Here is a 16,518-nt window from a genome sequence, read left to right on the forward strand (position 1 = left end):
GCCTCCCTACAGCGGGGCCACAGCTCACTAGTTCTGTCTCTGGCACCAACCATTATTTTATAGAGATGGTAGATTAAAGGGGATGGATACCTCATCTGAGATGCAATATTCAATCCATTTGAATGGAAGGTTCTGCATTTCACATGAGAGGATTTGAGCATCATGTGATGCCCTTCTAGGACAGATATGCCCTGCTGCTGAGCCCCTTTCAGAAAATTGCGTTAAATAATGCAATTTGGCTGGGAAATCTATCCTTTACAACTGCTGAGTAAAACATATTCTGCAACTGTAGAGGAGAGGTGTGTGTCAATGCATCTTCTGGTCTGAGAGGGTTACAAATATCCAATAAGGAGATACACTGAAACAAACCTTCAAATCCTAGAAGCTGCTTGTGTGACACATTGTTGCTGGCTGAGTTTATTTTGTAAAAACCAACTGTCATAAGCACTGACATCATCAAATTCAATAACTATGACAGTACTGTAGTGCTCTAAGGTCTGCAGAGATCATGCAAAACATACTTGGATGCACAAGATCAGCAGGAAGATATCCCACCAAAAATATTTTAAAAATGAGGTGAATAAACATGTCATGGGTTTCACCACATAGTATCCCCCAAGAATTGGACAAATTCACCAGTTCAGCAGTCAAGTGAACCTGAAAATATTTAAACATGTTGACAGTTATGTAATTGTCAAGTTTTCCAAAAGAAATGCTGCTAAACCAACAATATAGGGGATCAGACGAGTATGTGCTTGCTCCATCGTAATTATCTCTTCCAGATATGCCTGTATTTTCCATCAAACAGGAAAATGGTTAAAGCAAGCTTGATCAACCTTTTAAAATTATTATACATTGACAGAGTGACATCTAGTGGAGCATTCTGAGAACGCTAAGGTATCCTACGAAAAACAAGTAAGTTGAGAATGTATTGTATGTGTAATATCGTTTTACGAGCCCCCTTAATGTTTGAGTGGGTGAAGAGGTAAGGTCCCATTGCAGCCACAGAGTCCACAGTATGGTTACCAGATGCCACAGTTTCTCTGAGACAGTCCCTATTTCACATGGGTTTTGTCCAATGCTGAAATGTAAGAAAAGATCATCAAGGGACATTTTTATCAGACATGTAGTTATTAAAAGAGCACTCCCAGCTAATGTTAAAATTAATATATAATTTCAATTCTCAGTGTCTCAAAGTATCAACTGTGTCAATCAGTAATATGAATAATACAAATAACCATCAAAGGAAGTCCATACAGTCTTGTTTGGCACATTACTGGCAGTAGGTGTGCAGTCTTCTTGAGACTTACTGCTGACAAACCTAAATACATTTCTATTTTACTTACCAAACTTGAGTAGTACTGCTGTGACCTGTATGGTAAGGGCACTCAGAAAGTATTCTATCCCAGTACTCAGCATACTTTTTTGACACCCTTAGCAGTTGCTTTCTGATTGGGTAGGACAGTGCAAGCAGCAGCTGCACATAGCCTGACTGCATCCATTATGGATACACTGTACATATTGTATCAATTAATGCTCTCTGTTCCTTTTGTATCAGAGCAAGAATTCACACATCTTCCCATTCAGTAAACTATTATTAAATAAGTAAACTAAGCAGTTTGTTGGGCCACTTATCTATTATTTAAATGAGCCGACCTAATGAAACTCTGGCTGTGCTATCTTCTTGGAGCCGACACTTACCACACGGCGTCTTGTCACCATCTTGTTTCAGTACCACGCTAAAGGTCTTGCCGTTATGTAGCATTGTTATGTTACACAACTGGTGCTCTTCCAAAGGATTGTATTATTAGCTATAACTAATAGCAGCCCAACCGGCTAAGTAAAAATAGGGCTATGGTTCTAACTTTTTGCACCCCCATTGCCCATTTTTATATAATTAGGCCCATCGGCCAGATCAGCTGAATCAGGGCACATGCCTGTACCTGGAAAACTTATGTGCCGAGAGGAGCTCCTGGGAGCCAGGCACCTAATGTAAGGCGGTGAGGAAGGCCATGCCCTCACCTCCTCCCTTCACTTAAGTCACCATTCCTCAAGATTAAGAGCAGCTGCTGACTTCGTTACATTGAATCTACATTAATATACCAGAAATGTATATGCTGCTGCTACAGCATACTTGGTTCCACCCCTGGAATTTCCGTGAGGTTCTTGAATTATGGGGAGTTCTCTCGATGGGGCCATGGTGACACAATGACGTCATGACGCTCCCTCATACACACGTCACAGGACGTCCTGGAGGGGAGGTTTTAAAAGTGAGCAACTGTGCTAAAGGCAAGCAAAAGGGAATTGGAACCAGGAGGCAAACCTATGCTCAGCTTCGCTCCCCGTATTTACTCAGTTTGAGCTGAAAGTGATTACAACAGCTAATAAAATGGAGTGGGGGTGTAGCATCTGTGTTACAGAACAGCACTACACAACAGCAGGGCCATCAGTGTAGTGCTTAGGAGCAGCTGTGACAAGACGCTGTGTAGTCGGAGTGTCACTGTCAGTTCCAAGAAGACAGACACCTTATGTTGGCTCTCATTATGTTGTATCTAATTGACAAGTCAGGAAAACACAGGATTTCTAAAAGGGGTTTTCCAAATGCTTGATTTCAGAACAGAACACAATATGCTTTCAACAGACACTTTTTTGTAATCCAATTATTTTACAGTGACAACAAGTATGGTTAAGTCACAAAAAGTTGCTTATTCACATAGAGTAAGATGTTTGTTATCCAATAACAAAATTGAGATTAACTGTATATTTAATATTATTTTAAAAAACAATTTACATTACAGTGCTCAGCACATCCACACAAACACACACACACACACACACACACACACACACACACTTACCTCATGGCTGTCGACTGCAAGTGTTCCAGCTCCGTCAGCAGATCCAATTCCTTATTCTGTGCAGCTCTGCAGGTCTTCTCCTACTATATTCTCTCCACCAGCTCACCTCATATGTCACCTGTTGCCAAATGCACTTTTCTCTCCTTTCTCCACCAAGGCCTCTCTTCCCCAGCTTACCTCACTCATCCAGAACACTATTCTCTGCTCTCCTCTCCTTTTACTCCTCTGGTCCTTCAGCTCTCTCTCTCCTATTTCTTGCCATTCCCTAAGCGCTCTGTTCCTTCTTTCCCCTAACTGTTCTCTCTATTCACCCCTCGGCAGTGGTGGGCCAAAACTGTAGAGGGCCCCTGTGCGAAACGTAGAAATATGGTCCCCTGATAACAGTCCTTAAAATATACTCCACCTATACATGCATCCCACACATAATTTACACTGGTAATTCACACCCCCACCCATTTTCCTTGCTACATAATTGATGATTATAAACTCGCTATTGGATGCATGCGCTGCACCTAACACTACATACTGCTACTTTACCCTGTAAGCTAGTTTACAAAGACATCCCTACACCCATAGAACACTAAGTCCCCAACCATTTGTCTTTATTTTGCATAGACTCCTTCCTTCTGATTACAGAAGTCTCCAAATGCACTAACAAAGTCAATGGCAGTGGAGGTTGGAGAGCAGTGCATTCTTTTTCAAATCTCCTGAAACTTCCAACCTACACTTGTACCATGCAGGAGGTTCTGATGTAATCCAGTGCTTTGCACTTTCTTCTGTATTAAGTACAAAGCAGAAATAATCTCTAAGAGCTGGACTTCTGCACAGAGTTTAGTATGTCAGCAGGGGACAGGGAACTGGTCAGTCAATAGAATGGGCATCTTTCACCCTCTGTGCTCCAGTACAAGTGCACCAATTGCTCTGTAGATAGTACCACAGCTGTCCCCTAGCTTATTCTCTCTTTTCTTCACCACGCTGTCGCTGAGCAGCCACACTTGTCACCTTACACCAGGGAGGTAAAGAGGAGTATATGTAAACAGAACAGATCGTCTTTTCAACATCCTTTTGCAAAGTGACAACTGTAAGGCCAACAACCAATAAGAATAGCTGTGTGTTATATGCAGATTAGCTCTAGAAAATAAAGCCGATCCTCAGGTCCTGCAATTCCTGATGATCGCTGATCTGTATTCTAATTGAGTCTGCTATGAACGCAGTTATTCCCTATGTACCCGAAACATCCAAACATGTGGCTACAAATGGCCCAAGAAAATGCTTAAACATAAAATACAGTTAACATACACTTAGCGCGCACCTTCTCACATCTCACAGGAGATAGGGACTTCTGTACTCCCTTTACTGGATAGATGACCCTTATCTCTCTCCTCAAATGGAATTCCTATAGTCTGAAAATCAGACTCATGGAAATAAAACAAATGGAGAGATAATAGTGCAGATTGACTACAATATACATATAAAAGTCCACAGAGTTCCCGGAAAAGAAGTATATTCTTCAACCTCGTGATGAAAAATGAAGGGATACCACCGTAATTCTTGTGACTTTTTACACCATCTCCCCCAAAGGTATATGCTTACAAGATGTTAGCTTTAATAAAGCATCTCTAGTAACCCTTTCTGTGTACCGCTTTCAAGTCCCTCCACAGAGTATTAACATGATGTGCCAAAAGGAAAAAATAAAAACCAATCTGGTGCATTATCATAAAAACACCATTTAATAAAAATGCATTATCTCCAACAAAGAGACCTGTACATATAAAACATGACATCAAGGATATCCCAAAATGATAATCTGTATACTCATACCAGATGTATTCAGGATATTCGCATGAAAATTTCCTCCACGATGTCAGTTCAAAGATGTAACGAAATCCCGCTTACACTTATCCTTCCAACGCGTTTCGACTCTAGGTCAGAGTCTTTTTCAAGGTAGGTCCTATACTTCTTTTCCGGGAACTCTGTGGACTTTTATATGTATATTGTAGTCAATCTGCACTATTATCTCTCCATTTGTTTTATTTCCATGAGTCTGATTTTCAGACTATAGGAATTCCATTTGAGGAGAGAGATAAGGGTCATCTATCCAGTAAAGGGAGTACAGAAGTCCCTATCTCCTGTGAGATGTGAGAAGGTGCGCGCTAAGTGTATGTTAACTGTATTTTATGTTTATGTATTATTTGTGGAGAATAGTGGATACTCCTCTACATACATCTGGCTGCACACTGAGTGGAGCGCCACATCAGATCAATTACTTTTTAGTGTTACAAGAAACTGCTTAGTTTACTCATTTAATAAAAGTTTACTGAAGCGAAGGTTGTGTGGACATGGAAGGCTCACACTCTGATGCAGAAGAAATGTATTCTTTGCATTTCTACAGTGTCCACTGAGTATTCCCAATGGATGCATTATTAGACTCTACATAGATGATGCCTGTACTGTCACTCAAATAAATGGTGCAGTAGCTGTGGTTGAAATTATTTTAATATAACTAATATAATCAAAATGTCTTTTAAACTATGGGGTCTATTTATCATTGGTGGCTAGTAGGCAGCAGAATCATTTTGTCCTGCCGCTATTGATGAACCATGGCTCATTGGCAAGTTCTGGGAAACCTCCCATCTAAACTAACTAAAATCACCTTCCCCGGTAGCCTAACGCTGTCGCGAATGGAGGATCTGACCCTAAGTGCATGCGTGCTTTGCACGCGTGGCTAAGGTCTCGCTTGCACATAGTGATGGGACACGGCGCTGGATGCACTAAGGCTTCTCTGGAGACAATGGCGTCCATAGCACTCCATGGAGATGGCGTTAGTTTTTTAAGGCTGGCAGTGAAATGGAAAGATTTTCACTGCTTGTTAATTGGGGTCACATCGCAGTTCCCATAGAAGTCTATGTGGATTTACCAATGGTAAACATGATGAAGTAGGAGAAATCTTTGCTTTTACCTCTTGATAAATTGAAAGAAGAGCTGTGATAGCCATTCTCTGGAGAAAAGAGCTGTATTCTCCAGATTTTTGGATTATCGCAGCTTGGTAAATAGACCCCTATATCTCTAACTATTGTGCGTTACTTACCATATGTCTAGCAGGGGCAAGCTCCAGGGTGTGGCTGTGGTAAGACCTTACAGAGGCAAAATAGTGCAAGTGTCCTAATCAGCTTTACCTAGAGAAGGTTGGTGGTGTTAGACTCGGGGACATAATTTTGACACCTGTGAAATAGGATAAAGCTGGGGAGGAGATTAGGATGTAAAAGACTGGTGTTACATTTGGGCAGGATGACCGATGCTGGAGACGTTGCCCGATCTAATAGATAGATGAGCTATGCTAAATTAGTGCTAGGGATCGCAAAGGGGAAATTGACTGCTTATTTGAACTTTTTTGCCATCCTGACAATAAAATAGAAAGCTATTATAACAAAATTACTTTGTGAGTGTCATCTTGGTGATGTCACACTATTTAAACAGCAAAATCTGAAAAACAGTTTTAGCAAAACCCTTTGTAATTCAGACCCACAATAGTCACACCATAGACAAGGAAATATGGCAGGGGTAGAAAATTAGCAATTTCTTTAGAAAATGCTGTTTTAAACAACTGATCAACAATTCAGGTAATGATTGCAATGCTAAAATGTAAATGACAAATATGCAAAAATGCGCATCCACGAAACATATGCTGTTTTGTCACGTCATGCATCTATTCTTGCACAAGTGCACCCTTGTAAGGAAGACACGGATCTGTGTAAAGTTTAGCACCTTCTAATAGAAAGAACTGTGCAAATCAGGGCTGGGAGCATGAATGTGACTCAAATTGCACCCACATGTGGAACCAGACAAGATATTTAAATGAGACTCAGTGGGAGGTACATTTATGGTTGCATTCACTGGTTAGCTCGGCGGTTCCCAAACTGTGCGCCGCGGCTCCCAGGGGTGCCGCGGCGCTGTCACTGGGGTGCCGCGGGCCAAGCATTGAAAAAAAGAAAAAGCACAGAAACTTACCAATCCGCCGGGCGCCGGGACCCAGAAGACTCCTCTCTCCCGCAGCTGTCACTGAATATCGACGTCAGTAACAATCTGCTGCGGGAGAGAGGAGGCTGCTGGGTCCCGGCGCCCGGAGGATTGGTACGTTTTTGTGCTTTTTCTTTTTTTTCTATGGCTGGCGCGCGGCAGAGGAGAGAGGGAGCGTGACAGCTGGGGCAGAGAGGGTGACAGCTGGGGCAGAGAGGGTGACAGCTGGGGCAGAGAGGGTGACAGCGGGGAAGAGAAGGTGACAGCTGGGGAAGAGAGGGTGACAGCGGGGAAGAGAGGGTGACAGCTGGGGCAGAGAGGGTGACAGCTGGGGCAGAGAGGGTGACAGCGGGGAAGAGAAGGTGACAGCTGGGGAAGAGAAGGTGACAGCTGGGGAAGAGAGGGTGACAGCGGGGAAGAGAGGGTGACAGCGGGGAAGAGAAGGTGACAGCTGGGGCAGAGAGGGTGACAGCGGGGGAGAGAAGGTGACAGCTGGGGAAGAGAGGGTGACAGCTGGGGAAGAGAGGGTGACAGCTGGGGAAGAGAGGGTGACAGCTGGGGCAGAGAGGGTGACAGCGGGGCAGAGAGGGTGACAGCTGGGGCAGAGAGGGTGACAGCTGGGGCAGAAGAGTGTAACAGGGGCAGAGAGGGTGACAGCTGGGGCACAACGGGGCAGAAGAGTGTAACAGGGGCAGAGAGGGTGACAGCTGGGGCACAATGGGGCAGAGGAGTGTAACAGGGGCAGAGAGGGTGACAGCTGGGGCAGAGAGGGTGACAGCGGGGCAGAGAGGGTGACAGCGGGGCAGAGAGGGTGACAGCTGGGGCAGAGAGGGTGACAGCTGGGGCACAACGGGGCAGAAGAGTGTAACAGGGGCAGAGAGGGTGACAGCTGGGACACAACGGGGCAGAGGAGTGTAACAGGGGCAGAGAGGGTGACAGCTGGGGCACAATGGGGCAGAGAGGGTGACAGCTGGGGCACAATGGGGCAGAGGAGTGTAACAGGGGCAGAGAGAGTGACAGCTGGGGCACAACGGGGCAGAGGAGTGTAACAGGGGCAGAGAGGGTGACAGCTGGGGCACAACGGGACAGAGGAGTGTCACAGGGGCAGAGGAGAGTAACAGGGGGCAGAGGAGGGTGACAGCTGGGGCACAACGGGGCAGAGGAGTGTAACAGGGGCAGAGGAGGGGGGACATCGTGAGAGAGGGCAGAGGAGGGGGGACATCGTGAGAGAGGGCAGAGGAGGGGGGACATTGTGAGAGAGGGCAGAGGAGGGGGACAGCGTGACAGAGGGCAGAGGGGGCAGTGTGAGAGAGGGCAGTGTGTCTGGATGCAGAGGGGGCAGTGTGTCTGGATGCAGAGGGGGCAGTGTGTCTGGATGCAGAGGGGGCAGTGTGTCTGGATGCAGAGGAGGCAGTGTGTCTGGATGCAGAGGAGGCAGTGTGTCTGGATGCAGAGGGGACAGAGTGCCTGAGGGCAGAGTGTCTGGATGCAGAGGGGGCATTTTTGCATACAACTAAATAAGTATTTCTGTCCTGACTTAAATACTTATTACAATTTTTTGACCCAACTACTTCTAAAACAGGACTGCTCAATAATTATTTTGGAGGGGTGCCTTGAAAAAATTTGGAGACTCTAAGGGTGCCGCGAACTGCAAAAGTTTGGGAACCACTGGGTTAGCTGGTTGCCTCAAAGCATCTTTCCGTCCACAAAAGGGCTTTTTTTATGGGTACTCAAGAGGTAATTTGAATAGGAGAGGTTTTTTTTTAACATCCAGGCTGGATACAATTAAGCATCCTTCTAAGCTTAAATTAATGGAGTGTCCTAAAGTTGTAGTGAGATTTTTACTCTTTCAACCATGTACGTTTCCAGCCAAACCTTCAATACTGCAAACGTAGGCGCAGCACCAAAAGCCAGAGTATGAGCGCAACTTCCATAGTGTTTCCGTGTGAACAGTTATCTGGTCATACAGTAAATATGGCAGACGCCATTTACTGTGTCATGCTGTAACTCAAGTATTGCAATGTATGTCTAGAAATAACATATAGCAGAAATAAGCACATGAAAACCACAGACAAAGTAATTGTGATAATAGGGTATTCATTTTATTTTTGCAATATCACATTTTTTAAAAAAAGTATTGTTACAGGTGAAATAACATTTACTTTTTATATATAAAAGTGCTTTTAATATAATTATTAAGGCCCATTCTGTTATGTTATAATTTCTAAAAAGTGTGCTACATGGGTTTACCATGGACTGACAATATACAGAGACCAGAGCACTGGGCAACACTCCATTAATCTTTTCATCAGCATTGTGGAACATCCTGTTTAGTACTGTACTGTTATGTGTAGCAATTGTAAAAATCATGTAAAATACATTTGAAGGCCAAGTACAGTTTATGATCAGCGTAAAACATTAAAATGTTGCCTACTCTACATTGGTTTGTAAATGACAGGTCAAGATTTGATTTTGATTTCTCAAAACAAATATACTGATATTTTTAACTTAAAAATCCTACACATTATTTGTGCTATTTATTTGTTCTATTAAGTTTTAAATACAAGTTTAACTTAATATAAAGCATAACTGAGTTGCATAACATCCGCCCACCAATGTGATAATCTTGGAACCAGGGACATCACCACCACTCAGAATTTCATGGATTTTATCCAGCACACCTTGCTTTACACTACCACAAATAAATAAAGTCTTTCCCCTTAATGTGATACTGTAAAAGGAAATCATTTATAATATACAGCATATATGGAAGACGATTCATAGTCCACATAAACTTTTAAGCAGCCACACTAGAATGTATTATTATATATCAGGTGCAGCAAGACGTGGAATTGTGGGCATAGCTTTTCTAGCTGCTAAGTTATGGGAATTACCCCCTGAACAAACAGGGACTCACTGTGCACGCGCCTATAAAGGGGATGGAAAAGCATTGATTGCCCCACAAAAAAAACTACAGCCCCAATAAGAGAAAAGCGGCTCAATGATTATTCACACCAATGCAATTCTCTACATACCCCAAGAGCTCTAACACTTTTTGAAATACTAATTCAAATAATGTTGCACCTTGGCTAAGCATGATCTTTTTTGCAAATATACTAAGGGATTGTATTGGGTTAATAACCTTACTCCTTTTGTGCTAGCAAATTAATTCACAAGTCCATACTTTCCCAATACAGTGTAAAGAACCACCAAAACTGAAATATAAGTTAGCTTATCTAAAAATAACGTTCATAAATATATTTAAAATGTTCGGAGCTCCTCAGAACTGACAATATTTGAGTTTCTGAATGTGAATGGAGATATTTTCATTCACACAGCAGTGGATGATAACACAGAACAATAGCTTGCATCCAGCAAATGTAAGTACATTGTGAAATATCTCAAGTTCTAATACAGAGTACTTCTATCTTTATATGTGTGAATGTTATTAGTAGTGTTTTTATATACAGCAACTTGTATTGTAGGTTTAGTGGCCCTTTAGTAAATGTGGTTGGATGGTAAGAACAATAGATGATATGTTTCAGTAATAACAGCATTCATTCCAGTCTGTCTCTAGGAGCAAGATTTACTAAACTGCGGGTTTGAAAAAGTGGAGATGTTGCCTATAGCAACCAATCAGATTCTAGCTGTCATTTTGTAGAGTGCACTAAATAAATTACAGCTAGAATCTGATTGGTTGCTATAGGCAACATCTCCACTTTTTCAAACCCGCAGTTTAGTAAATCTAGCCCTTGAGTGTACACTGACTAAGGGTCAAAGTTTTGCAGCTTTCTTGAAAAAAAGATTAGTTATTACAGCTTTATAAAAAATAAATAGGGGGGTAACTATGGATGAAATAAAAGAAACAAGGAAACCACATAAAAACTCAACATCACCTGATGCTGGTGTTGAAATGTAAGCTATTTGGGGATTTGCTTTATCTGAATTGGTAATGTTGAATATGTGAAATGCATTCAATATGTGAAATGCAAACCTATTGACATGACATGAGTACATACATCTTTATTCCTGAAACAGGGAAATTATACTCAATTTGCAGAAAATGACAGACTTAAAATTTTAATGAATGTGGATATTAACTATACTCTTCAATATGGAAAGTCGCCTAGCCATATATATGTCTAAATTAATGGGAAAGGAGCAAGTAGGCATTATAAAAATATAAGAATAGAGCTGATATTAGAACATTTAAATATGTAATTTACCATGCAGAAGTAATCAGATATCAACATTGCTTTTGTTGGCTATAATAATGGCTATAATAAAAGCGTTTGCTATAGTTGGGTAGAATTAGGAATACAGCGCTGGGAAGGTTTGAGAGATATATAATCTTCCAGTGTCACTTTTAAAATGATCGGAATATCTAAGCAAAAGTCAAGACTGTCCCTTCTATCTATTGTTGCAATAGCTCCTTAATGTTTAATATGCTACACAAAATGCAATAGACGTCCCATGGATATTGGTAGGACAGTCTGAAAATGAAATATCACTTTACGCTGATATTATGCAAACATTGAGCAAATCTCTCATTGGTATTCCCTGTTTGTTATCGTTCTCAAATAACTTTGGTAATATTTTGGGCCTACATGTAAAACAGACAAATAAGGAGTCACTGAATGCTCCCCCTGCCTTAATTCACTATGCAATTAATAAAAGGTATTTTCTCTGTTATCTGGCACATAAAAACATAATTTATTTAAGTACTCAGTTAGCACCAGCTCCAGGTGTATAAAGCAAATGAACCAAACATTAAAATGAAGCATATCTTGCTGGAGCATAGGTGTATTCATTACTGACACGATCCACAGGTGGCCCTATCTATGTCGCATGTGACCTGGAAACAGGGGCGGATCTATAAAATAGTTCTACCCGGGGCGATTTAGGCCCCGTCCCCTTTTTGACATCTAAGGCTGCCGGCGGCTGCACACTATGTGCAGGTGTGTTCGGCAGTGACAAGCAGGGACAGTGTGCTGCCCGGCTGCTCTGATTGTGTTTGACTCTAAATGAGGCCCTACATTTTTGCAAGCTGGTGGTAACAGAGTGATTATGTTGGTCAATTAGGCTGTTTTCAATGAAGCTGCCCAGAGATCACTCTTTGTAAGTTCTCAACATGACTAGCAATCCAACTCAAATTTTGCCAGACAATCCAGTAGGCCAATGACTGCAATTTGAATGTGTGCAGTCATCCGCTCATTGCCCTACTGTGATATAGTTGACAGGCAATTTGACCAATCACAAGCATAGCTAAATTGGGCACAGATCAGGCTGTTTCCAATTTAGGCTGCGCAACTGGGTCTACTTGTGTATAGGCAGCTTTGTTTTTTTTCCAAATTCATAGGTACAGGTAGCTTGCAGACACGGTTACTGTACATGGTATCATTTGCTGTATCTCTGGCATAATCACCCACAGAATGTGAGATCTGTTATCCTCAAAACAGGGGAATACTCTAAATTTTATATCTAATATCGCAAATCTATATTTGACTGGTATTATGTTTTGTATGAAGAAGTTCCCTAAGTGAGATATTTCCCTAATTTTATGGTAATTGGTAATCATGTTGGCACTATATAAATAAAGGTCAATGACAATAATAGTAGAGTGTACCAAATAATTGGCGGTGTATTGATATAATGGCTTACTGACTAATATATTACAAAAGAGAGCACTCCTTTTATCCAGCATAAGTATGATAAGGAGTAAGCCTTGAGACAGCACTTCATTGTTGCATTGAGTTTATCACAAACTATTTAACACAAATAATCACTTTGGACACACAACATGCCTAACGTGATGTATTCATTTAGAACACAGGTTTGACCTAAATTGTTGCATTGCTTCAATGTAAACAATACATGGGTATATTGATATGAAGAAGTACAATAACTTGTCCAATGCTGAAGAAAGATTTACAGACTTTTTAGGTGCTGTGAGTGATAGAGGTACTACCGAGCTCAGTGCCTGGAAACATAGCAGTTCAAGCGGAAACAGATGTAGTGGACAAAAGCCACTACAATACATGATCTGAACTAGGTCGTCGTATCCAGGAAAGTCCTTGTCGGGTGTATTGGACCAAGTGCTCCATTGAACTGTGAAACGTGACTGGTCCCATTAATGCATCAAGCTCACTAAAGAACTCTGTTTAAAAACAAAACAAAAAGAACAACAACAAGATTTGTTTGGTTAGGAAAAAACAGTCACATATAAAAATGTTTTTATACACAATCCAAATTTTTTTTCTCATTTTTTTTATTGGCCACTATACAAATGTATATTTTTCCAGGTCTTCTAACAGAATCATAGGTTAAATAATATGTATCACACATAAGGATATATTACAACATACTTGCCAACCTTTGAAAAGTGAATTCTGGGAGATCCCGGGGAGGGGGCAAGGTGCCGTCAATCATGTCATTTTGGCCCTACCCCCGCGACAAAAACGTCATTTTGTTGAGTAAGTTGCCGTATGCGGGATATTTGCCTGCTCTCCCGGGAGTCTGGGGGACCTACCCGGATTTTGGGAGTCTCCCGGACATTCCGGGAGAGTTGGCAAGTATATAATACAATGATTCATACACTACTGTACAGCTCCGGATAGGACACATAGAAAACATTGTTTCTGCTATGTATATTGACAAAAAGATCTTTTCATCAATCACCAGGCTTACACTCCATTAGTTGTATCGGTTACTAAATCTAATTCAATTAAATAGTCGGAGTCCCAGGTGAAGCATGCCTAAATTTGCACTGATGATTTAATATAGTTAAAGAGGCTTCTTTCTTTCTTGTAGAAAAACACAATCACCTATTATTCTGTCTGGGGCAGAGGCTAAAGTAATTCATTGCTAACTATATTGTACAACATTAAGAAATACATTTTCCAGTTAGCATAACCTCTCTTTAAAAAACAAATTATTTTTAAATTGTTGCTCTTTTTTACATGACATGGACCCTTGCTGCTATTATGTTTATTTATAAAAAATAAATACTATATTTGAATCCTGGAAAAAGAAAATACTATTTTGATAGAGTATTAGTTTTTATTTTAAAAATCACAATAGGCACATTATGACTTTACGTCGATAACTGACCTGTGTTGTCTTTGGCAAGATTATCAGCAATTTCCCAGTAGTCATAGCTGTGCAGGATACTGTTAGTAATACTGACATGGTTGGCCGCCATCTGGTGGATGCGCTGGGGAATGCTGATAATAGAATTACTAGTGCTACAGGCACTACTAGAACTAGAGATGCTTCCTTGAGAGCTAACAGAGCTCACGTGAGAAAGACTGGGTGACGTGGGTGACGAAGTTCCTGTTGTCCTGAATAACAAGCAAATTAAACATGTGTAAATAGATGTAGTTGTATAGTTTTAGGTTACAGTTTACATGGAAATTTCCACACAGTGGACCTAATTTACAAAGCACAAATTCTCTGGTTTTGGTTTTACAGAAATGTGCCCCTAGGGGTTCCCTAGCACATATCAAGGTGCATAGTTCTACTCCACTATCTGGAGAAGCCTTCACACACTATAATTACATCTAGGTTTGCGGGAAGGATGAAATATCAATAGACGCACACTGTGCAAAAGTGTAAACCTCTCATCAAAAGTCCAACATTCTACCATTCCTTTCATTAAGTAAAGCCTTTCAGTTTTTGTCATAAAATAGTGCTCTATTTAGCCTCATTTATTTCTTAATTTAATCATGGGCTTAATGGGACCTCCGTACTGTATTTATTACATGTGCATTTAAAAACTCTCTGTCCCTAAAAACACTCTATCTATCCCCTTAATTACATTTCGATAACCAAATTATATTTTTGCACTGTCACTCCGCATAACACCTTCCATCAGTTGTTCTGCAAATGCTCCACAAACCCATGCCAGGGAGGTGGAAATGAAGCCCACTGAATTGTGGGTATACATTCAGGCAATTAGTTGGTGAGTATTGTGGTCTCTGTATTACTGGAATAATACTTTAGAATTTACTTGGTTTTCCATATTATGAGGCTGAGGAATGCAAGTTCAGTTGTTTACAATTATAATTTTCATGCTTCAGCTGGTGTACCATGTCTTTATTGTAAAGTCTCATCTGACCATCATCAGCAAGGATAATTCTCTTGGTATGCCAGGCTTGTTAGCCGCAGTGAGGCATAGAAAATAAACACAGCAGCATTGTTATGCATGGAAGGTTAGAGGGATGGGTACAGTTCGGAATCTTTGTCCCAGTAGTGGTAGCATTTATAGATCCTTTCAGACAGAGCTCTAGTTCACAACAAGTATGTAGGGTCACTGGGAAAGAAACTGGTGTGCTCATAATAATATATGAGAGTGATTAAGTCTGCTGCAACAGAACTTTCAAGGTTTTTGTTGCACAACATAATATAACTTGTATAAAGTTTGTTAGTATAATTCCAATTTGTGTCCTGTTAGGCAGCAAAAGTACATATGAAAGGAGTTTGCACAAATATTGTAACTTGTTTGCATTAGAAGATACATGACTAAGCACTAGGTAAAACCTGCATCTATTACCACTTGCTCTTCTGTATTCGTTAGAAATGCCCAATGTATTAGTGATAAAGGCTGCCTACACCTGCCTCCAGTAAGTTTCATATTAAAACCAGAGACAAGTCACAATTCCCACCAGCTCCCTCTTGCAAGCTACTCTATCTGAAAACATTGAAATGACAATATTTGGCCAGATTTACTAGTACAGGTTACATAATTATAACCTCAAGTTCATTTTTGTTAAAACAGTCTGGTTCCTAACATTTTACTTTGTTTCCAATGTTTCAGACTGTTCTACAGCAACTTACTTTCCATTGGCATTCCAAGGTGATGGTACTCGATGGGCTTTAGATGATTTCTGAAAAGGAGAAAGTTACATTGTTACCTTCATACTACATATTGCAATTCACTGCTAAGAAGAACTGATGCTAATTCTGTAAGTGAATTTAATGATCCTTCTATTCACATTCGGACTAACTGGTAAAATGACCAGAGGAAACAATGGTAGCCAAGCAGGATTGACTATATAATATGAAGCTCCTTTAAAAATAATCACAATACAAATAAAGACAGTAAGAAAGACTTTAACCAGAACATGGTGCTCCATCTGTTTTAGTTAGATTTACTAGTGCTGCTATCAAGACTATCAGGCTGCTGCTACTGTTCACAAGCCTCACAGGCAATTACATAGCATGTAATGATAGGATGGTTTCACAAGCACTTGCAATTTTTCCGCTATAGAAACACTTGTGTCAGATTTTAGAAGCCTTTTAATCACTACTGAAAAAGCATTGTGCTTTTAAAGACAACTGTTTTATTAAGAGATTAAATCGTTGTGTGTGACATCATGGTCTGCCATAATAAAATGGATTCCTATGGAGCAGCTTGTCTAATGAGTGCATTTTACATATTCACAAAAAGCTGTCGGAAGCATTTAAAAAGGTCTCCTAGCGCCTAAGTTACTCATGTTAAACCCTGTATTTTAAAATCATTGCCATATATCAAACATAACTGACAACAAACAACGACATCTTTCAGTTTGCTACACAAAAATGTCATCTATAATGTAAAATATGTTAGTACATCTATATGTATGTGAATTGAGAAAGATGCATT

The 16,518-nt window shown here is 40.8% G+C and overlaps 1 protein-coding gene across 1 annotated transcript in view; it reads right to left on the reverse strand.

Annotated features, from left to right (window-relative positions):
- Window positions 1-8,955: 8,955 nt before the first annotated feature.
- AFF3 (ALF transcription elongation factor 3) overlaps window positions 8,956-16,518 on the reverse strand; it is a 317,828-nt gene continuing 310,265 nt past the window's right edge. Inside the window, exons 17-19 of the mRNA XM_075200161.1 lie at window positions 15,711-15,760; window positions 13,986-14,215; window positions 8,956-13,032 (exon numbers count right to left, since the gene is read on the reverse strand). Of these exons, the coding sequence (XP_075056262.1) occupies window positions 12,905-13,032; window positions 13,986-14,215; window positions 15,711-15,760 (408 nt within the window). The 3' untranslated portion in view covers window positions 8,956-12,904. The remainder of the gene's footprint in view (window positions 13,033-13,985; window positions 14,216-15,710; window positions 15,761-16,518) is intronic.

Source organism: Mixophyes fleayi, chromosome 2 (assembly GCF_038048845.1).
Source record: "Mixophyes fleayi isolate aMixFle1 chromosome 2, aMixFle1.hap1, whole genome shotgun sequence".
NCBI lineage: Eukaryota > Metazoa > Chordata > Amphibia > Anura > Limnodynastidae > Mixophyes > Mixophyes fleayi.